Source organism: Nesoenas mayeri (assembly GCF_963082525.1).
Source record: "Nesoenas mayeri genome assembly, chromosome: 18".
Lineage (NCBI taxonomy): Eukaryota > Metazoa > Chordata > Aves > Columbiformes > Columbidae > Nesoenas > Nesoenas mayeri.
Genome location: NC_137566.1, coordinates 9,122,369 through 9,145,881, shown reverse-complemented (window position 1 = coordinate 9,145,881; position 23,513 = coordinate 9,122,369). Strand labels below are relative to the sequence as shown.

The window sequence follows — 23,513 nt, the reverse complement described above, 5'->3', positions numbered from 1 at the left end:
CCGCCGCCTCCTGGGCCGCAGCGCGCATGCGCGGCCGCCGACGAAGCCCCCGGCTGCCCCGGCTGGGGCTGTCCTGCTGCCGCCTGCGCTGTCCCGCACCCCGGCGGCGCGCTTGGTGAGGGACGCACCGAGCCCCGCCGAGTCCCCGGGGCGGGACGGTTGCGGTTGGCGGCCCCGCGCGAACGGTCAGTCCCTTGGGGAGGCCACCTCGGCGCCTCATCCGCCTGTTCGCCACCCTCGCGGGCTGAGCCCGGCCCCAGGGGCGGCCCCGGGGCCCTGCGGGAGGCGGAGGCCATGGCGGCGGCCGGGACGCTGCTGCTCAACCTGAGCCCGGCGCCGCGGGGCCGCAGCCAGGTACGTGCGGCCGGGGGCGCTGGGCGCCCGGGCCGAGGTGCCGCCGCTCCGCCGGGACCCGGGTGCCAGAGCGGGGCGAGGGGAGGCAGCGGCCGGGGGCCGGGCCGGGGGAGCCGCGCTCAGCGGGGTGGTGGTTCAGAGTCTGAGAAGTTTATAAAATCGAGCATTTGGCTTTTTCCCCCCCGAGACGGGGTTGAGACCCGGCAGAAGGGCGGGCCCGGGCACCCTGCGCCGTGGTTGGGGACGGGGAAGCTTGTCAGGGAGTGAGCAGGAGGCGGCAGGTACGAGATTCTCTTGGTTACTTTAAAAGTGGGCTCCTGCGGGACCGCCCTGCGCTTGCTTTACCTTCCGAGCGGGTTTCGGGTTGTTGGGGCTGGTTGCTGAACCTGTGGGTAATGCTCTGCACCACTCCGACACTTCTGTGTGCGGGGGAGAGCCCTTCTCATACTTTAGAGAAAGCATCTAAAAAGGGAAAGCGTTCTTCTCCACTGTTCCTGGAGATATGGGGAGAGCAACAGTTTATTTTCAGAAGATGATTGTAAGGTCAGTAAAGTGAACTGATTTCTGTAGGAGAAGGAATAAAGAGCTCAGAGATGCTGAAAGTTGGCAGGAACATAAATGGAAGTACGGACCATTCGTCTACAGAGAGAAGGAAGCCTACAGGGATCGCTTTAATGTGATAATGACATTTGCAGAGCTGTTAAAAGAGACTTTTAAAGCATGTTCTGCTCAGTTACTGGAGAAGTTAGATGAAATCCTTTAGAGATGAGCGCTGTATATGATTTTAGGTTTCTGTTTGCATTTCAGCGGTGTTCAGATGTCTCAGGCATGGGGGTGAGTCTGTTACAGTAGGAACTGTCTAGTGGTAAAAATCAGACTTAGTTTCTTTAGTCATGCGGTAGGAGATTCCAAAAATAAGGCGTCCACTTGTGGGCTGATATTTGTGTTCAACATGATACTACCTTGTTAATTCTCCATTGTTAATGCATTCTTGCTGTCTGGTTTGTTTGTTAACATTACAGCAGTCTAACGCGCCGAAAAGAAAGCTCCAGTCACCGCATGGAAACCCACCTTTGAAACGGAAGCGTAAGGCATCAGTAAACACCTTCAAGAAATGTGCTACGGAAGCTGATAGCAGGGAAAAGGGAAATTCATCACAAAAATCTCTGCCTAAGAAGCACTTGACTCACAACCGAAATGAAAGCCAGAAAAGCAAACCTTTCATTAAGACGTCCAGCCTGTTTAAAAACAACCCTGATATCCCAGAAATCCACAGGTATTTTAGACAAATGGGAGGGAAAAAACCCCTTTCAGTGCCTTAAAATGTAATGTCTTGAATTCTTGCCCTTGCTTGGGCAAAGCAGTTACTTGGTATGTGTAGTTTCATTGCTGTTTACGTAGAATACTATTGTACAATTTTTGATCATGCTACCTGCTTTGTTTTGGTTTGTTTCCCCGAACTCAGAAAAGCAGTGCAGCAGGTGCAAGAAAACGTTTTCACTACAGAGTCTTTTAGCGAGTTGGAGCTCCATCCACATCTGGTGAGTGGCAGGAAGGCTGTGTGCCTTGAAACGTGCTTTGGTTTGGGTGGGGGGCAGGTTAGAGAGCTGAGAGATGCACCTTTACTCATGGTGACTTGGACAGAATCACCAGGTCTTTGCCTGATTTTGTTGGAGTCTCTTAGCTCAGCATGCGGGACAGTGGCCTGACACCCCCCCAAACACGCTGTTCTAACACGCGTCACTGTTTGCAGTTATAATACCAAAAAAACCACAGAAAACTATTTGGGGGTGCAGTATTTTAACAAGTCTGGTATCTCATGATACCACCAGCAGTGTTCCAAGTCTGATTAACTAAGAAGTATTTTGAGGACCTGAGACCTTTTACATCCAGTTGCCCTGGACCAGTAATGTAGGGAGTAAGAATCAGTCTTCTGGTTTTTGCTCTGTCTTGTACTACAAAAAGTAACAAAAGGAACAGTTTGGCAATGAAACCTGTTTACTGCTCTTTATTATCTCTCTAGATATCCACAATAAACACTGTCCTAAAGATAAATAGCATGACCAGGTAAGCAAATTCATCTAAAAACTTTGCCCTTCACTACCCCTTAAAGCAAATCACCTATGATTGTTTAATTATAATGTAATTGGTTTGTGAAGACAGCAGGACCTGTTAAGCTGTCCCATTTGCCATAGGGCTTGTTGCTTTCAAAATCTGGGAGGAGAAATAACCTGTTGGTTACACAGCGAGTCCCTTGTCACAGCTGAAGGTGGGACCCTGGAGTCCTGCCTTCTAACTTTGTGCGTGAATCATAAAATCACCTTTTTTCAGTTTGTCATGAGATGTCTTACCTAGTGACTTTCCTTTGAAATCACCTCTACTGATGTAGCTACACAGCAGAGATGATTGCATGGAATTTGGGGTAAACAGTGTTCAAACCTTAGGATTCTGTCATGTGTTGCATTTGTATTTCCTCACCTGTTTTGTTTGTTACACAGTGTTCAGAAGCAAACGATTCCCGTGCTCCTGCAAGGCAAAGATGCTCTAGTGAGATCTCAGACCGGTTCAGGTCAGTATTGAATTATCACTCTCCTTCCCTAGGTCATGTTAAACCAGAGCAGCACACGCTCTTACCAGCTTGTGCTACAGCAAACTGTGTCTGGATGTCTCATTCCTTTGGGTGGCTGCGGGTATTTATTTAGATAGATCTTAGTGGGATACCACCACCGCTCTTTTTTAATTTAACCCTTTGGTGAATTGCCTGTCAATCTTCCATTCTGGAAACTTTCTACTTAATTAAAACTTTCCCGCACTCTGACCTCAGTTTAAGAACGGTGGGATGAATGGTACTTTAATTTGCTGGAGTGCTGTAATGGCCACTTTTTTTGATGGCAACTATTCCAATTTTCTCCCTTTCAAAAAGGTAAAACTCTTGCCTATGGGATTCCACTTGTACAGTCTTTGCAAGGAATGGAATCCAAGATACAGGTAGGTGTAAATGAATTAAATATATTGGCTTTTGATGCTAAGATTAATAACAATAAAATCCAGCTCTCACCTTGTGGTCATCACTGTCTCTTCTTGATACAAAGGTCAAGCAGCCTTTCTCCCCCTTTATTTGTACATGTGGCTTGTGTGATCCCCCTGTACTGTTGAGGTGCAGGTGATACAGGAACAAAGTTACACATTCCCGTTTACTTCATGGATTAGGCTAAATTGTGAATAGTCTAATTGTCAAGTTTGGAGAAGGCAGAATGCAGCAGAGGCAATGGTCTGGAAGCTGGAAGAACTGGAAGCAAAGGTTACTGCTGTGTCTGTAGGAGTAATAAGTTTCTAATCTTTGACATGGAGTGCGGTTTGGTAAATGCTCCCAGTTTGGATCGTCTGGTTGACCAGAAAGTGCTGCTGTAGCTCTGCCATCTTTGTGTTTTATGGGAAGAGATCACCCTGACTTGTCTTAGGGGTTGAAATGTTTCCAACCCATCCTGGATTGTTACTTTTTGCAGCTGCTACCTACAAATTGGTGCTGTGCATCAAAATGAGAGTATTTCTGCAACTCAGGAATACAAGAGTGGAACAATACAAGTATGGCATAAAATACTGGGTGAGACTTTGAGCAGGTTTCCAAGCACAGTAGAGGGAAGGCAATGCGCATCGATATTCAAAAGACTGTTGGTGGTTTTTTTTGAGCTGAGAGGGGGAAACACCCCAAACTGTTGTGTACAAATGTACTAAACCCTTCAGGATTCACTTTGGCAGCTAATAGCAGTTAGATGTGGAAGCACTCTGTATCAGTACTACGTTCTTCTTAGTGGACCTCTTGTCTTCTCTGTTTGCAGCGCAGCGATGGACCTTATGCACTCATCTTAGTCCCAACAAGAGAGGTAGGTGGCCTTTTCTCTTTCTGATTCTGTCTGAAGTGTTTGAACACTGATTTTTTATTTTAGCATGTAGCTGTGGGTCCACCAGGAACTGTCTTAGGAAACGTTGTCTGTATTTGCTTCAATCTTGCCCTCATAGAGTGTTTGCTCTCTGGATGTGTGTTATCACTTTTATTCAGTGCCATAGCAAAGTAAGAAAGAAGGAACATAAGTTTTCCTCATGCAGTTGGAAATAACTGTGAAGACTGCGGTGCATGGGAGGGAGAAGCTTGCCCAGCTCACACAGGGGGATGAGTAAAACCAGATTTGCAAATGTGGAGCTTTATACAAACGTTTCATTTTTAAAGCCCTTTTTTTTCAAATCCATAAGTGGATGCTGAAGATGAGGCTTCCAAGAGTTGGTTTGTCCTCTGAACTCTCTTCTATTTGATTTATATTACTTGCAATTGCAAAGGCAATTTCGTAGGAGGGTTCCATGGAGGGAGAAAGCTCTGAAGCTATTGAAATTTTTACAGCAGCAAACTTACTGCCTCTCTAGGATGCTGTATGAATATTGAGCACTTAGAAAACTGTTCATAAGCTTCTTTAAAGGGCTGCCATTGAGAGCACTTATGAAGGCAATTTATAATTGCAGTTGGTATTACTTTGTATTGAAAGCAATGGCCTTTCATGACAGCTTAGCAAATAGTTGTATGTAGCATGTGTAGTCAGAGTGTTTAAAGGAGTTTTACTACCATAATTAAGCCCTGCTCACAGTCATTCCAGGGCTGGGTCATGGTGGCACCTCTGCCTTTCTGGGTCTTCATCGTTGCCACAGCAGAAGTGGCTGTCAGCAAATCCAACCCAACAGCTAAATGCTTCCTCCTGAGCAGATGCTGAGCTTTGCAGGTGTTGTATGTACCATCTCTGTTCCGCTGACCAGGAGACAGAGAGGGAGGAAGATCCAGCGCTGAGATCGCTCCATGGGTCAGTGCTCTGCAAGATTTTGCAAGAAAGTAAAATAATAAGCAGCTTCTAAAAGAAAAATTAAGGCCGTGTTTAGAATTCTGATGGACATACCTAACTAGATTAGCTTACAGATTTTTTGAGCCAAAGGGCGTTATAGTCCATCTTTGTAGTCCAGGGACTTTTTGAGCTCACTTTCTTCTGTTGCTTTCCATAGCTTGCCCTCCAAAGTTTTGATACGATGCAGAAACTACTTAAGGTAAGAATCTGCTGCTTGGTGGTGTTCTTATTCCTTGAGCTTCTTGCTGTAAGACGCTGAGCAACTTCAGTTTCTTTGAATTCAACTGTATGTCTATATGTGGCAAGATATATGGTCCTTAAAGATAAATCTGTTTAAGTGCATGATTTCCCTGTGTCGTTTTTTAAACTATTGCATGACCAATTCAGTGATTAATTGTGGCACCTTAGTTGTACATGTTTGATAAACAAGTGTAGCTGATTTTACCAGTTTGGGTTTTAGAGGAGCCTACCCTTGTTTTGGTCTGAGTTCTGAATGGAAACTCTTATGATGACCAGTACCATTTCACTGAAACTAATGCTGGGCAGATGGGTTTCAGATGGGGAGTAGAACTTGGGGAACTGCTTTGCCAGTTGAATGGCTGGAGAAATTAGAAGCCTTTTAAAATCATTAGGTGATAGTGTTTTCCTTTGAATTGAGGCAAAGTATCTTACCATGGGGCTAGAAGGCATCTAAATTGTTTATCTGATCCATAGTCCCGCTCCTGTTTTTTCCTTGAAATAATAAGGCACTTTCCAAGTCTCTTTTTAGCGCTGGAATTACCAAGTAAGATTTTTTTGTGTCATGCTGAGGTTTAAAGTACTTCAGCCTGCTAAGGTTATATTGCCTGGATCTTGCTTAGACGTCTTCCTTATTTTAAACCTTAAAAATGAAGTCTTTTTGTAGAAACTGTTTTGTCGGAGCATTTCTGGCGAGCACTGACCCGTGCAAACTTAAGCCTATTTACCAGTCAGGCGTTTGTGCGGTCCCTCCAAGCTGTGCTCTGCTTCTGGCCTGTATTTCGAGTGAGGCAATGGCAGTGCTGGGCTTTGATTATCTCCCCCGTAAATATTGGACACTATTGGATTCAATGAAGGATTAGACTTCATTAAACTAAGTGGCAAAAACTCCTACCAGTATCCATGAGACTGACATTTAATGTTCACAGCCCTGGTGACTATGTGCATGTAGGTCTAGATATGTATAAATAAACTTGTTCGATCCTGTGTTTCTTCTTAAATTTTCCTTGGCCACAGGAAGATGCTGCTTAAAGGCAAGATGGAGCAATAGCACTATAGCTTGTCTTTGAACGTTTAGGCTACATGGCGAGAAGGAAAAGAAATATGATTATGTGATTGGAAGTGGTGCGAAAATGATTGCATTTCTGTCTTCCTGGCGATATGGGAAGCAAGTTCCATGGCTGGAACTAAAGGTGCCGTTGATATGTAGCTGTGGGTGAGAGACTGGATCTGAGATCAAATGAGGTGCACACCGCTGTCAGCCCCAGTCTTTTCTCTTTTTGCCAAGAAACATCATTGTTGGATTAGTCTCTGTCGATTTATTAAGAAGAATCGATATTGGTCTTGGTTTTCCTTTCTGTAGCCATTTGCCTGGATTGTGCCTGGAGTGCTAATGGGGGGAGAAAAGAGAAAATCAGAAAAAGCCAGGTAGGAAGCCAGCTTCTTAAATCCTATTTTGGGTTCTTCTGCTCTGCAGCGTTTTTATCTGTTACTCTTCTCTGGAGTGCTTTTCTTACTGGGAGAGAGGATGGTAAGTTTGGATCAAGCTGTGATCCCCCTGGATCTGACACAGACACAGTGACTGGGTCAGCAGGAAATATTCGCTCGCCCCAGCCGGATCTGTTTCTAAAATGTTGATGAGCCTTCTGAGAAGATGATCTCTTGTGTCAGTAGGTTTTTTTTCCTCTTCTGACAAACACCTGTATTTGCTTACCACCAAGTGCTGTCTACAGTATTTGTTACAGGGGAAATTGCTTTCTGGAGAAGAGATTTCCTGGTGTTAGAAATCTCTTTCTTTTCCCTTTTCAAGAATTGAATTGTAAGCTGGTAATCCACAATGGAATTTTCATTTCTCTACACGTAAGCATACACAAAAAGAAGTTTACTCTTGACAATAAAAAAAAAGAGCGAACTTAATTAGAAAAGAAAACCTAGCTTGGTGGTTTTTATTTTTTAAATATTATTAATATTTCTTTCCACCCTGTCCCCATCACAGAGCACGCCTCTGAGTGTCAATGATAAGCAAGGATAAAAATGTGCCAGAAATTTCAGTTTTAATCACTGAGGAAGTACTATCGCTGCTCATTTTACTGTGGCCGTGATTTTTTCCTCTGCAGGTTCCATTTCTCCACTCTGGTTTCCTGTTCCAGAGTTACTGATAACCTGTATGTCTGCTTTTCTTTTTTCTTATTTATTTTCCTTTTGTGTGTGTGTTTTGATTGGTTTTGTTTGGTTTGGTTTTATTTAATCTAAACAGATTACGCAAAGGGATAAATATCCTCATTTCAACTCCCGGTCGCCTAGTTGATCACATCAAGTCCACAGAATGTATTCATTTCCGTCGTACTCAATGGCTCATTATTGATGAAGCAGACAGGTAAACTTCCAAGTGTTTCAATGTGGGAAATAATTATTATAGCCTCTGCATCATAATTCACTAAATATTTTTATAAAAAAAGAGCAGGCACACACACAATCTTAAACTATTCATGCCAAGTGGCCTCGGCCAAGCACCAGATGTCTGGGATTAGGAAGAAGTGTCCCCTTTGGACAGATTAGTGTACAATGATTCCTGGCAGTTTCTCTCAGTGTCTTCTGACCTGTCTGACCATGGCAGAAGTTGAAGATGGAATGTGAAGCTGGATGGGCCAAAGATCTTATCAGCTCTAACACTTCCCTTAATAATGCTCCATGAGCTGATTAGGAATAAGACTTTCTCCTCACTCTATCATCACCTCTGCTGTTTCTGTAGGATCCTGGACCTGGGCTTTGAGAAGGACATAGCTGTGATACTCAATGCTTTAAATGCTGAGAGAGACACACGTCAGAATGTCCTGCTCTCAGCGACCCTCACAGAAGGTACGTTAGAGACACACAGTGTCTCCTTCAGCTGAAAAATGCACAGGCAGCTGCAAAATAGTTGGTTGAGTCCGATTACATTACATTACAGCCCAATCTGAAGCCCTTTGCACAAGTGGAATATTGATTTTCTATTGATTTCCTTGGGCTTATGACACTTGTCCTCCGTTACTGGAATTTGTGTCAGTGTATGCACTTACATGGTCCTTACATGTGTCTCACAAATTGCATTAGTTGTTTTCTTGGGGTTTTTTATGTGAATATATTATCACACTCCCCAGCAGCTCCTCAGACTGAACCTCATGTATTTTTTCATTTTCTGTGATTTAGGAGTAACGCGCCTGGCCGATATCAGTTTGAATGATCCCATCAGCATCTCCATAGCAGATGAAATCCAGAACGGGCTCAAACCAGCATCACAAACAGACAGACCAGCCAGTAGTTCATCAAACCGCATGGACCAAGAAAACTTTGCTGTTCCAGAGAAGCTCAAGCAGTATGTTGTGATGGTCCCCAGCAAATTGAGGCTTGTCGTGTTAGCAGCTTTTATCCTGGAGAAGTGCAAGGTGAGATTCTGTTTGCATTTATATTATTAAGTAGCCCTTTGCCCTTTCCAACTCCTTTACCTATTACTCTGTCAAGGACAGCATGGATTGGATATAGGGCTTGAGGAGCATCTGGTGTACAGGGAGCCACAAGAGCTGAGGTGTTGTTGTATCTTTCACACTGGCAGTATGTGCTCATACATCTTCTGTGGGCTCAGTATTTGGTGTCAAACTCCGTAATCCTTTCCTGTGTAATCATGTCTTCAGAAGTAGAAGCCACATAGATCTTATAATGACCAGGGAATTAGGAGAGGTCTGTGGAAATGGCCAGGTGTGATTTTCTTGGTTTTTTTTCTTGCAGTTTGAAAAACACCATAAGATGATCATCTTTTTCTCCAGCTGTGAACAAGTGGAATTCTACTACGAGCTCCTTCTAAAAGTCCTTTCAGGAGGGCTAGAGTCAAAACAACCTGAACATTCTTCTGTCTCATCTGCACACTTGGAGTTTCTACGACTGCACGGCAACATGGACCAGGAAGTAAGCATTCTCAAAATGTCAGGATACACAGCTTTATTCCTTATTCCCTATGATTTATTGTGTGGTTATTTTGGGGAGGAGGGCAGAAGAGAGGATAGAGTCATTTCACCTCTAGGGGCCTCACTCTTCCATCTGCTAATGAGAATAAGAATATTGTCCCACTTACTAGAAAGTACCTTGGTAGCTATATCTGAAAACACAGCTGAAGAGGCAAGAGGTGTTATTTCAGCAGGCTGAGGCAGCCGTTCTCTATTCCCAGTGGACAGGCTTAAACCGTTTATGTATCCATGGTTCTCTCTCATGCAGTCAAGACAGGCTTTTAACAGCAAAGGAAAACCTCACCCAAGCCCCAGAACATTACTACACAATAAGTTGCCCCCATTAGATGAACGGTGTGGCTTTGATTTTGAAAAACAGTGTCTTGACAGACTGCTCGTTTCCCTGGGATGGAATGACAGTAATATAACAGTGATTATCGCAAAATTGGTCTATGTTTTAGCTGGATTGGCCTGGGTGATGAGCTTGGAGCTTGCTGTAGGGGGCTGAAAGGCCAGGAGAAGAGTGTCAAATGAGCTGTTACTGCAGTGTTTCTCTCAATAGCTGAGGGACCTCCTGATCCTGCCCTTGGTCTGTGATAGAGTTCCCACTCTATGCTGAGCTGCACAGCAGAGATGGTAAATGAATAGAGCTCTTCTGATGAAGCAAGAGGTGAAGAGCCATTGTTTTTCTCACTCATTCCCATCCTGTGGAGACCAGAAACATGTGCTTTGCTGTCCCTGCAGTCTGGCCTTTCCTCAACCTGCCTGCCTGAGCGAGTGAGCAGGCCTGGTCTGGCCCAACTCTACCCTGACCAGCTGTTAAGCCAACAGAACACCACTAAGTAGCTGGCACCAGGGGAAGGGTTTTGCCTTTTTAGTACCCAGTGTGTAATTAGTGCTTGATGTCTTCAAATTAAGAGCATTAATGGAGCTAAATTGTGGATCCCATATGGTACTGCTGAGCACGGCTGCTGTCATTGTCAACAAGATACAGCGCGCTCTCTTCTTTAATTTTTGTCAGCAGAGGGTTCAGTGTGTCGGTGAGACCCAAGTTTCCCTTCTTTCCTAGAACAGTACCTATAGCTGGAAGTCAAGCATGGAAGGTTTCTTCTGCATCATCAAGATAACAGGACATTCACTTAATTCCTTGCTAGAACTCTGAGGAGGAAGGCTTGAAATGTAGAAATGAGGATAGTTTAGGAGAGAGCAAAAGGGACAAGAAGGAAACGAGTAGGATGTTTCTGAGGCCAGAGACAGCCTGAGCTCTGAGAAGGAAAACTGAATGGAATCAGATCAAGGAATGTTGGTGTGCCATTCTTTCCCAGAGCTAAGGAGAAAGAGCACAGGTAGAGCTACTGAGGCCTTTGGTTGCTAGTGCTCGGAGATTGTCGTGTGTGACAGCAAATATTGTTGTGATGGAAGGTGACACTCGTGGGAGGAATGGCCTCCGTCCCAGTGTCAGCAGCCATCAGTGGCCCTCACCAGGTCAAGGCCTTTTCTTGCAGGAAAGCCGTGGAGGGTGCCCTGGAGCTCTGGCCCAGCAGTCCTGCCTCCTTGCCCAGGGGTTTCTGGCCAAGGTCTTATCTCTCCTACCCTGTTACTTAGAAGATTTATCGCACAGCGATTCACATGAGCAACTGTGCAGCTGATACTTAATAATTACACAGTCAGTCAGTCCGGTGACTGCCTGCATGCCCCATTGGGCACATGATGAGGCTGATCTCTTGTGATGTGACTGTATCGCTGTGTCAACAAAATGCGCTTATCCTGCCCACAATGTGACTGGACAGACAGCAGTTCAGATGTCTGGCTTTTTCTTGCGTTCACAAAAGCCCGTGGTGCCCATCAAGTATGCCAGTGCTTCAACTGTTCCTGCTTTTTAACATACATGGGCCATGCTTCTGTGTAAACTGTGGAAGTGTTGGCTGCTTTGATTTGACCAAATGCATTCAGCCTTGTCGCAGGTCCTACCTGGGACCTACCTGTATGCAATAGAATTTCTTTCCATTTGCAGGAAGAGTCTGATTGTACTTTGTTAAGTCAATTCCTTTGCTTTTGAAGCTGTACATGATACAGTGAACAATGTGTGGTTGTTTAAATTGTTGTGTTAGCTAATTTGCTTTATGTTTGATTGTGATGTGCATAAGCACTCTTCACTTTTCCATTTCAATCCTCTAGGAAAGAACAGAGGTCTTCCAGGAGTTCCTAAAATCCAAGACTGGCATCTTGCTCTGCACTGTAAGTAACTTGGAGTCCCTTTGCAGCTCCACACTAATGGGCCTGTCTGATATCTAATGGTAGGGCAGAGGATTTGGCACTGAGCTCTATTTCCAGCTCACTGTCTGACCTTGAGGAAAGTCATCTCCTTTTTCAGCATCTCACATGTTAAATAAGGACTGGTGCCCTCTTTGCAAACTCTTAGATGATCTTTTGCTGCAAGGTACCGTATACAGAAAAAGTGCATGTCTTGTACAAGAGGCCTCTAAGTATTTTGCATGGTCTTACATCTGGAAAAATCTGTTCATTCCAAGCTGGAACCTTGCCCTCTACATGCAGTCAGTAGAACGCCATCCTAATTTGTAGTGTGCCCCATAACTGCCAGGTAAATTAGATGTAATGTGATATTTCCCATCTTAATGACTACCCCAAGGTTAAAAACAAAAACCTGCAGGGATGGAAGAGAAGCCCAACCAGAGACTGGTGTCATTAGAAATGCACATGCTCTGCTGCTCTCCATGCTTTGCCCTTCAAGCTTCCTTCAAGGGTGCTGAGGGAGAAATTCTTGTCCTCTTCTGAAGTTTGCTGGCACCCTTGTGTCGTGGTGGCACCTTCCATGTCTCGTTTCTGACCTGTCGGTGCCACAGCTAGCCTGCTGCAGTGGTGCAGAAGGCTGCACGATTTGCTCTCTAATAGTGGCAGCTGTTGATCTGAAAATGTGTGAATCTTGGCGATTTCTACCCACCGCAAACTTGTAAATTACAACGATCGGGAGTAATTAGAGCTGAGAAACCCTCTCCAGCTCTGAAATGACTCCTGTTCTTGCAGCACATTATTCTTAAAGGAAACTAGTTGCAATTTCTTTTTCAGAGAGTAGGGGCTAAATTTTATTTTTATCCTTGCAGTTCAAACTAGGACCGCCATGTATATAGGAGCATTTGATTTAGTGTTGTCAAATTATATATTGTATCACCTGTAAAATTTTACTTGTTGTACAGTAGTCTTGGTCCTGCTTGTGTGTACAGCCTTTCAGTGATTTGATCAAGGTCAAAATGCATCTTTTCAATGCATAAGTATAACTATAACTGACTTTCCCTGTGTATGGAGATAATACTTAAGTGTCTCAACTGAGGAGGATAGCAGAGCTTAATCAGTAGTGTAGATTAAGTGTTTTGAAGTTAAAAAGTGTTTGGTAAAGTCTAAATGGTAAACACTTCATGCATATGCTGTCTATAACTGAGAAATTTTAGGGACATGTCTTGTCACTGAAATTTCAGTTTAATGAGTTTGGAAAGACAGTGAATGTTCAATTTTAGACAAAGAAAATAAAGTCATTGTAGTAGCTGAGATATCAGTTCCTGGGTTCCCCCCTGTTCGAAGGGGAAATGCAGCCTGTGGCAGGAAAAATCTGCCAAGAAACATACAGCTATTGACAAGGTAGGAAGAAGAACCGGGATTGCTGGGAAGAGGATAGTGCAAGGCAACGCATTTATCATAACCCTCCTTCATTTCAATCTAAGCTACTCTGCATTTACTGCAAAGCGGGGATGCAAATCCTGACAGTTACAGTTCTGTGGCTCAGCTGGCACACGGTTAGCGCATTAAGCACAGTAAGTTGTGTGTCCGAGTCCAAAATCTCTCTGCACTTCAGCTCCCCATCTGTAAAATGGGGATAGCAGCACTGTTCTATCTTACAGAGATGTTGGGAGGACAAATGCATTGAAACCAGGAGGTGGCCTGTTACCACAGTAATGGGGACCATATGGACACCTTAATATAGAGATACACTTTGCGCTAGTCCCACATTACAGGTGCCTCCCCAACGCAGATGTCCAAAGGGCAGCCAGGCACTGTGACCACCTCCTGCCTCCGAGGGCATTGCTTTTTCCGATGCTTTTCTTCATATCGGCAAAAATGTTTTGCAGAAAGGTGGTTCTGTTCTTTACACTGCAAAATCGTGATATGTGCCCACTACATTTTGAAACCTGGCTCACAAAAGAGCAACATCCATAGCGTTACCGTCCTTCCCTTGTCCCTTATGCCATGTTCTCCACCCATCTTTCCGCTCCAGTAAGCAATGGGACCTGCTGTTCCTTTTATTAATTTGCTCTGTGTCATATGTATATTAATATATTCCATAAAATATTTTTGCCAGACAATATAAGCTGGCAGGCAAGAAAATAAAGAAGGGCTGCGTATCTCAGAGGGTCTCATCCAGATTTATTTCTCTCTCCTTCACTGAAGTTCTTTGCGGCTTCCTTTGGGATGTGCCTTTTAAACAAGTTCATCTCTTCCAGGGTGAGAGGAAAGATCATTTGGAGATTGTTTGCTGTTTACTCAGTCACGCTAACTCATCTTGCCAGTTTTCTGGCGGCCCCAGCCAAGAGCTTTTGCCTCTGACAGCTTCTGTGCTCTCTCCTTCCTCCTCTGATTACGCAGCCCAATCTGTCACCCTGCCGACGGGGGTCTCTACCCTGCTGATGGCTTTCCACACTCGGCAGTAATGACTTTTGGCAGGCCGGGAAGGCGCGAGAGCTTCTTCCCCAGCTTGGAGAGCCGTTAGGCCCTCTCTGCCTGTTAGCTAAAGCACTTTGTGAGGTTCTTTGGTAAATAAATGAGTCATTTTAATCCAACTGACAGCCTGGCACCTGAGCAAGCTGCCTTCCATCTGTACTTCTAGGCCTCATGTAGGCAGCCAATTGTCAAGCTCAGGGCCTTCAAGACCTCACCATTGAGTGTCTTTCAAAAGCAACTTTAGCAATTTCCTTTGCCCTAATTAGATTGTGCGAGAGGGACTGAGCAAACCAAAGCCCTTGCAAAACTTTTGTGGCTGCGTTGGCTCTGATATTCCACAGGGATGTGCCTCGTGCCTCACTTTTGGTGTGGCCTTATTGTCCCCCGTTCCATTCCACCCACCCGTTTGTACCCCAGCACCACGAGCACAAGCTGATAACGTGAATTGTTGGGAGCTAAGTTCCAGCGTTTCTGGGGGTCTGCAGGCAGATTGTACCTTGGCCCTGTCCCATTCTGTGGCTTGCAGCTGGGATCAGGGCAGGAACCCGGTTAAAGCTTCAGATTATGGTGTTTGCTGGGCATCTGGGCTTTCTTCAACAATTGTACCAGTGGAGATTATTTCTCCTTGCTGCTGTGAGATGGTCACTTAATTCTCTGTTCCATTGCGCATTGAAGGGATTCGGCGGTGACCTGCTGAGATGTCGTATTCTTGATTTCCTTGTTACTAAGGAATGGTGGTCGTGCGTGGAAAGGGGAATGCTGACTTGGGCAGTGGAAAGAAAAGGGAGGGGTAGTACATTGGAAATCCATTGGCTTCTTGAAAGAGCACTGGCAATAGGTTAGTGCTTCTGTACGTGAAATAAATGTAGCGCTAGTAAAACTGGGTAGGTTTGAGCTGTATTCCCTTTCCTGGTAAGCTGACCCACAGGTATTTTTCTAGAGATCTGAGAAGTAAAAAGCTCATGGGCTCTGCCAGTGGAGAAAAGCAAATCAGCTCAAACTTTTTATCCTAATTCTACCTTGCTGCTGTGTACTGGGGTCTTTGAGGAAAAGGAGCTATAGGAGATGCAGGTGGACTGATACTGAGGAATCTTTGAGAGTTTGCAAAACACTCCAATTACCAGTAAATCCCAAGACGCTTCTGAAAGAAAGCCAAGTTAAACCCCGGGAGAGTAGCTGTTGTTGTGTGTCAGTAACAGCTGAGCAGAGTTGGTGGCATTGTGAAAGCAATAGTGAATACAAGGCCGATGACGGGAGAGAACATCCTCCTAAAATGTTGTCCCTGGCTATTTATTAGGCTTCTGGTTAACCTTTTCAACTTTCCTGCTTGCTTTGACAAATGCACATGAGAACAATACTGGCTGCAGCAGTAGTTTCCCAGCTGGAGGTGTTAAGAAAAGGTGTCTTAGAAGAGGTGGAAAAGAATCCTTTTGGATGAGAGGGATGGGTTCTGCCCCTGCCATCTACTTCTCCTCTATGTGTTGAAGGTGCCTGTTCCTGACCACAGGGATGGCTTGAGAATCTGATTATTTTGGGTAAACTGCCCCTGTCTCAAGGTAGCGCCCTCTCATCAAACACAAGATCTCATAGACTACTGAGTGTGAGAATAGGCAGTATAGGCAAAAAAACAAAGATTTGTCAGCTTGGAAGTACATAAGAGCCACCCAGATCGGAATCAGACGTCAGCGCTCCCGTCTGATCGTGCTTTAGAGTTTATAATCTTGTTATCCTGGTAACTGCTGTACACGTTCCCCGACTTCTCTTGATTTATTTTCTCCAGCCTCCTTTAAATGGCTTTTTGTACATCTGTTCATTCCGAGTCTGGGAACGAGTCGTTCTTAATGAGCGTGTTGGAGCGAAAGTGTCTGTTGTTTTGGAGTGGGCGCTGTGGAAAGTGTCTCCTCTTTTACTGCAGTTGGAGCCACAAAACAACCTGGCTAGTGCTTATGGGAGGGCCTTTGCTGCCAAAACATCAGCTTCCTTGTCTTTTAACGTGTGTGGGAGTTGCATGAAAACACTTCAGTGGGTGGCTGACACATTTTTAGTACATTAAGCTCCTGCTTATGTTCTTAATATATTCTATTTTGCAACTAGCTAAAAGATACATGTGTTCCAAAACATTTCCTAACAGAGTTAAATCTGCACACCTGCTCTGCTATTGCGCGCGGTGAATGTGAAATCCAAGGAGTATGTGAGGACATTACTAATGAACAGAAAATCAGGAAGGGAGATTGAAACATGTTTGCACTACCTCTCTGTTTTGAACAGTATTTAAACTCTCTTTTCTCTTTGAAAGGACATGTTTTTTGAGCTATACTGGCTGTGGGTAACTAAAGGGTCTCATTCAAGTTCTCTCCAAGTTGATGGGTTTTCTTACCAGCTGGGACATCAAATAACACTCCTGACAGCAGCTTCAGATGCTTTTCTTTAGGGCTGAGTTTTATTTCTCCAAATCAAAGCCAGACTGGTGAAAACCTAAGGGGCAGCTGAAGTTCCCTCTCTTCAAGCTGTACTTCAGCTTCCTGCAGATTCTGCTAAATTGTTTGTTGGCCTTATATCATAGGGCCAGGTGACCTGTAAGTCATCTGCTCCTCAGCTTCAGACCATCACCTAGGAAACAGTTAATTAGTTGTAGGTGGAGGTGAGTGTATCTTTGGACATTCCACTCAGGGTTTAGGATCCTTGGCCATATGCTTCAAGGCCATTTTCTTTTTCATCAGGAGCAGCCTGGTTTTAGTTCTTAGGCTTGCTCTGGAGAAAGTTATGCTGAGAAAGAGAGTTGCCTTCCATCGCTTTAATTCTGCCTCTCTCAATGTTTAGGTAGTAGGTGCCTACAAGAAGATCCGTTTTCATTGATGAGACAAATTGAAGAACCAACACTTTCACTACCATTGAGACAGTTGGTTTTGTCAGATCTAATGCAAGAGGACTGTAGCAGACAGCAATAATTCAACACCACCTTCCTGAAATTAGTGGGTTTATATCCTCCAGGCTTTGAGCCATAGTAGTGGAATATTCTTTATTGCATTAGTCTGTTAACAATATTCCATGCATTTTAAACCCTCAATATTATTTCTGACCTTCAGCCTGTCTCTCCCCAAACTAGATACATAAAATTCCTATTTGCACAGGCAGTTGTTTCCTGGCATAATCGCCATCACTGAAGAGTTCTCACTTTGCTGGCATCTTCAAAGCATTTTTACTGAAGTATTTTCCTTATTAATTTTAAAGGATGTTGCAGCACGTGGACTAGACCTGCCTCAAGTTATGTGGATTGTTCAGGTAGGTTTGCTGTGTGTGTATGTGTGTACGTATGTATGAAGTGCAGTCTTGCTCCGATGAGATCCCTTTCCAGTCCAGACCCTCTTTCTGCAGTTTGCTTTGTGCCAATGCCTACAGGTGCGGGAGACCCATGTTTGCAGAGCAGGGACTCAAGGTTTTGCTCAGATACAGCATTGCTATCGTATCTTTGGTTTTGACAGTCTGTATTCCTCTTCAATAACTCCAGTATCATCATCGGTGTAATAGTATTCCACTGGCTGGGAGGAAACACCCTGTTTCCCCCCTTAGGAAGCCAAATCCTGTGAAGTACTGGCCATCTCCTGCCGTTCTGTGTTTCTGAGCTTGCTGGAGAGGCAGTTCCAGGAGGAGTTTAAGTGCGATCCTAATGTTAAACTTTGAGTAGCTCAACAGTGCCTGTGCAGTGACCTGAATGTTTCGTGTGGGGCTTTGCTGGGTCGGGGCTGGGTAGCTGTAAGCATTCGGATTTCAGTAGAACTGCATAGTTCAGGTTTTCTATGGAAGGAAAAAACCAAAACCACCCCACCCAAAACCTGCCGCGTTGCTATTGACAGAAATATTGGCTTTGAAAAAAAGTAGGAATTAAGGGAGATGGATTGAACCTTAAAAATAGCATCCTGTCATTTCAAAGGGGGAAGTGTGGGCATGAGGTAGATTTCATTTTTATAAAAGATTTATAATTAATAAAAGGTTAGTTGAATTGGGGAAAAACTGATCTACAGATTCTCTTGTATCAAGCGGCACTTGGGTAAAAAGAACAGGGCACAGACCCTCAACACAGCCCTTTAATTTCTACCTCATCCCTTCAGGAGCAGATTTGATTTTAATTTTGTGGTTTTGAAAAAGAAAGATTGTGTAGCAAGTAGCTACTTGGAGAAGGCTGGGGAAGTGAAGTCTTTAATTCCCAGATCTGTATATTAATATAATTTAACCAAAGATATAGTTGCCAGTGTTAGAACGTAGTGCAAATTACCTAAAGCCCTTGGAGACTTCTGTGTGTCCAGAAGGCGAAATCTCAGCTGTCCTGAGAGCTGCGTCCAAGAGCAAGGACCTGCAGGGAGCAATTAGATTGCTCACAGCATCTTACTCACACCTCTAGCCAGTAGAAACTTTGCCAGAGGGCACAGGTATAAACACTAGAGTGGGCTTTGGTTGTTGGGTTTTTTCCAGTTAAACTGCTGAGGGCTCATTTCTGAGCAGTATCTCTGTGCATGTTCATTTTTCTAGAGAAAAGGGGGGTTTGGGGAGGTGGAGAGAATAGGGGGAGGTTAAAGGGAGGGAAATATGTCACCCTTTATCAGATCCTGCAAATGGCTGGGCAGTTTTGATCCTCAGTGAAATAAATGAGAGGCACTGCTATGTTAGGGGGGCTTTAAGCAACATTTCTGCAGTGCCTGGTAGTTATAGATGGGAAGCCAATTGCTACCTGTATCATACGCTGCTGAAAGGACTTACTCCCCCATCTCTCTTAGGTTGTTTCTAATGAGTAACCAGCCATTTTTTGCTTTAATACCAACAAAGCAATTTAACCCAACTCCAAATTTGAATCCATCATCTTTTGGTTTATGGCTTTTCTCCCAAAAGCAGAGCAGGCAGCGTCCTGTATGGGCAGTCCTGGGGGGCCCCTTGATTTGAGCTCTTTGTGAGATGATTTATTATTTTTTAAGCGAAGCAAACATGTTCCTGACGTGCCTGTATAGAAATAGAATGTAAAAGGCAAAGAGAGACACTGAGATGGGGAAACTGTCCTATTATCTGAAAGTTGGCCAATGTGTCACATTCACATGTCAAAAAACTGCCGCAGCTGAGGGGGCTGAGTGATGGTTACAGGGATGAGCCCGACGGGCTCTTTATAAACAGGCCAGTTCCGAGGGAGGTGCTTTTGCCGACATCCCTTTTGTTTCAGATGAGCAGGCTGAGCGTCTCGTTTATAATTAACATGCTGTGTTCTGTTAATTCCTCCTTTCCCTTCTCATGTTCCCTTTTTGAAGTATAACGCTCCGGCTTCACCTGCGGAATACATCCACCGGATCGGGAGGACGGCTCGCATTGGCTGTCACGGGAACAGCCTGCTTGTCCTGGCGCCTTCGGAGGCAGAATATGTCAGCTTGCTGGCTTCTCACAAGATTAAGTGAGTCAGAAACGTGAACAAAAGTTTCAGCTCATCCTTGCTAATTAACCTTCCATGGCACTTTCAGCGGGACTGTGTCTTGTGCAGGTTTTAATAAGAATTTATTAATTCTTGTGATCCAGGACCGGCCCCAGACTAGCAAAAGGCAAAAGGGAAAGTGTGTGAAAATCATCAGCCTGACAGATTGTGCGTGAGCGAGTGTGTGGTGAGGGGCAGAGAGGAGACGATAGTCGGAGATCCTTTACACTCCATTGTTATCTCTCTGGCCCCGGGTTCAAAACGTGGCTACGCAGAGATCACAAGTCAAATGAGCCTGTCAGATGCTAACTGGCCATCTGCCGGCTTAGCACCATCTTGTCAGAGATGGTGCTTTCTCTTCAGGAGAGATCCGGTGGAGAAATAGCTAGGGAGCCGTGGGTCGTATCTGGCAGGTAATTGGTGTGTAAGTGGCTTGTGACAGGAATAGTAGAGGCTTTTGTGAGTGGTGAGCGCCCAGGATGGTCCTGGAGGGCGATACGGGGGTGGACTCTGCAGACCGAATGTAGGATGTGCTTTCAAGCCAGCTGAAAAAGCTTCTCCACCGGCTCCAGCTCAGAGGGTAAAGACCAGCCCAAGGTGCAGCTGCCTGATGGCCAACACACCATGAGATTTTAGTCCAGCTCTGTTTGCGCAATGGTCCTTTTGTGGAGAAGACCCCCAACTCGCTCAGGATTGCTGGTCAGGAGCGCAGTTAGGTCTCCATCCTCCTCAGCAGGCAGCCGGATGGATGCGACTCCCCTTGCTCCCTGTCTCTCAGCCTTCCAGAGCATCAGCCGAGTCCCTTTTGTGTTGTACCAGAGCTGATGGAGCCCTTTAAACTCATGCACAAATTAGTTCCCTTTTATTTCTGGTGTTTATGTCGGGTGGAGCTGCTTGGAGTCGAATTTGGTTTTGCATCCTTGGAACAAACAAATGTTGGCAGTAAATACAGGCTTATTCTAGGCTGTGAGCCATTTAGTGGTCTAACAAAGAGCCATCCATCATCCCAGGTAACTATCTATTAAGCAGACACCAGCAAGACATGGAGGGCTAAGCTGACAGGGGTTTTTTTCATGTAACAAACAGCACTGACATTTACAGGTGAAATCCCACATAATTGTGAATTTTTAACTCCAAGTGGAAAGTTCTATTTTTCTATTTTAAAATATTTTGGAAGTGTTGGAGGAAGGAGAGGGAAATTTCCTTTTTTTCATTTAAAATGTTAATGCTTTTCTCCAATTTTATTGTTTTCTAACAAGTTTAAGGAGGAGTGTCACTCACACTGGTAATTATATCTGCTAAGGAGACCTGTTGTTGAGCTAACCACTGTTCTTCAGGAGTCTGTAGAAGACTGTGCCGAATGAGCAGAGCAAGGTTAATGTGAATATGTTTTTTCCTCCACTACTCAAATCAGAATAACCAAACGACTCTGGCGATTGTCTTTTCTTGTTTGTTTGTTTTATGTTCTTCATAAAACGTGCTGCCCTGCAGGTAAGAGACTTGCCAAAGAAGGAGTATAATTTGCCTTCCTTGACCCCCTTCTTCAGATGGAAGAAAATGAGCCTCTAATTGACAAGGATGGGCAATTCAGCCTGTTTGCAGTCAGGTGTCCTCTGCTCTTCCCACATTCTAGCGCATGGTGTGAGAAGGGGCAACGGGATAGAAAAGAGCTGATGAATTGCAGTGAAGATGCGGGAAGGCAGCTTGAAGCTCAAGGCAGCAAGTGCCATCAGCACAAATTGCCGTTACCCTTCATAAACAGAGCATTATGGTGATAATCCTGACAATTTAATTCAGTGCGAGGGCGAAAGACAGCATGTGTTGGACTGTCACCGATCCTCTTAAGCACTGATAATTTTTGTTTCTTTATCCTAAGTCTTTGTAGCTTTTGACTTGGACTGCACGAGTTACTGGAGTTGGCATTTTTTTAGTCTTTGCTTAATTTTTAAATCTCTCGGGGTTATTTTTGTTGGGGATGAGTGCGCGTTGTGGATTTGGTTTATTTGTTTTATTTTTTATTTTTTAAATGAAATTCCCGCTGGGTTTATTGAAATGTAAATACTTCATAAAATATGTATTTCCAAGGAGACAAAGCACGAGACGGGTCCCCGCAGCCTTCAGCTGGTGTAAATGAGCAGCGCCGTGCTGATTTGCAGTAGATGAGGATCTGACCCGGAGTTTATTCTTACGCCCCTCCACCCACCCCAGCGTGCATGGGAGCGAGTCCAGAAATGTTGAGAGTCGGAAGTAATGAGAGCAGACGTGGCTTTGTTCCTGGATGAAAATCCACTTTGGAATTAGGGATGACTGCCTTTGAAATTGGAAATCGCTCGCAATTAATTTTCACCGGTACCTGAAGCCTCTCCTTGGCTTCCACGGTGGAAAGGCAGCGTCTGCCTTTGCCAAAACGATCTCACTTTGGCTCTGCTGAGATCAGGAATTCCCGGTGGGGCTCGAGAAAGCCGCATGCCGCTCTCAGCAACTTTCTTCTCGGTCTTTGTGTGGCTTGAAGTTGTGGTTCCTCCACCTAACTGTGAATGTGTGTGCACACTCATGTTTTCTGTACATTTCTTCTTTCTTTTTTTTTTAAAAAAAAGGTTAGACTCCAAAATGTTCTGTCTCAGCTCTAAGCATAACTAACAGATTTCCCTTCAAAGGGAGGAGGCAAGAAGCAGAAGAAAGTCAGTGAGGTTCACTTTTTTTTTCCTCCCTTATGTCTCTTTTAGTTCCTTCAACTGCAATCTAGCAGCGCCTGCCTCGACAGCTATCAGATAATTTCTTTATCTCCTAACGGCAGCCTAACTAATTTATAAAGGGAAGCGCATCACCGTGGAGGCACGAGTCATTTCTCTGCCTTCTCCCCGGTTGTGCTCGCCCCCCTTGCACGATGCTCCCCGCTGCGAACCAAGTTCGCGGATCTGTTCGGCTGCGAGCTGGCGGCGCGCCAGAGAGGGGGTGACATCGCAGACAAATCAATGTCAGGGGCTTTGACGTTTTCATTCATAGCGGCGTCAACGCAACCTTTGGGGGGGAGTTGGGGAGGAAGGCTTTTCTCTTGCGTAAGTGCTTGCCATTTATATTTTAATTTACTGTTATAGTTTTCAAAGAGAAACCCTCAGTTGTCTTTTTATGCTCCGTTTCCCTTTCTCCCCCATTGCTCCCCCGCCTTTCTGCATCTTCTGCGGAGGAATCTGCTACATCGGGAGTCCCAGCTGCGCAGCGATGGGGCTTGTCTCCCATATAGGATGTACCTGTACCTTCCAGGCTCAATGTCCGATTCTCTGGACCATGCCTTTTCCTTTCCTTATGTTGTGGTGGTGAGCTGGCTGAGGTTGAAAAGGCAGATTGCAAAAGTAAAGGTGTTTGTTGCTTTAATTGGGACAGACCAGCGAACAGGCGAGGATCATAGTTACTGTTAGTTTGGCAAAAATTAATCCATTCCTCCTAACCAGGTGTTTGGAGATCTTTGAGTGAAGAGAAAGGGGATATCCTTGGGGTTATAATTTCCTTTCTACACTTTACAAATTGAAGAAAATCAGCAATGCTTCCTTTCAGAAACTGAGACTCCGGAGTCTGAGAACTGTTGGACCCCCAAGATTTCTCTCTTCCTTAGACTGGTGTAACCCCAAATAAACTCCTTGGCTTCCATACAGTATTCATGGTATAAAAAGAAAAGCAATCTCTTCTAGTGATGTCCTTTGCCCATTGCTGAAAATTTGGGCTCACAAACTTCAGCTTTTATCATCAAATTCCCTTGGAAATGGGACCCAGTTTGGATGCAGCTGTAATATTAATGGCCTGGAGCTGCACAGCTGTTCCTGTGCTGTGTCACCTGGTGTGCGTGTGCCCCACAAGACAGCGTTAAAGAGGATGAAG

At 44.8% G+C, this 23,513-nt stretch overlaps 1 protein-coding gene across 2 annotated transcripts in view; it reads left to right on the top strand.

The window, feature by feature from the left end:
* Positions 1–109: 109 nt before the first annotated feature.
* Positions 110–23,513, top strand: part of DDX31 (DEAD-box helicase 31) — a 42,653-nt gene continuing 19,249 nt past the window's right edge. For both annotated transcript variants that reach the window (XM_080355832.1, XM_080355833.1), the window contains exons 1-16: positions 110–354; positions 1,377–1,630; positions 1,820–1,895; positions 2,378–2,421; positions 2,853–2,923; positions 3,278–3,342; positions 4,194–4,238; positions 5,398–5,439; positions 6,841–6,905; positions 7,735–7,854; positions 8,230–8,336; positions 8,667–8,902; positions 9,243–9,419; positions 11,636–11,695; positions 17,420–17,470; positions 19,480–19,619. In XM_080355832.1, coding sequence (XP_080211958.1) covers positions 295–354; positions 1,377–1,630; positions 1,820–1,895; positions 2,378–2,421; positions 2,853–2,923; positions 3,278–3,342; positions 4,194–4,238; positions 5,398–5,439; positions 6,841–6,905; positions 7,735–7,854; positions 8,230–8,336; positions 8,667–8,902; positions 9,243–9,419; positions 11,636–11,695; positions 17,420–17,470; positions 19,480–19,619 — 1,613 coding nt within the window. In that variant the 5' untranslated portion in view covers positions 110–294. The remainder of the gene's footprint in view (positions 355–1,376; positions 1,631–1,819; positions 1,896–2,377; positions 2,422–2,852; positions 2,924–3,277; positions 3,343–4,193; positions 4,239–5,397; positions 5,440–6,840; positions 6,906–7,734; positions 7,855–8,229; positions 8,337–8,666; positions 8,903–9,242; positions 9,420–11,635; positions 11,696–17,419; positions 17,471–19,479; positions 19,620–23,513) is intronic.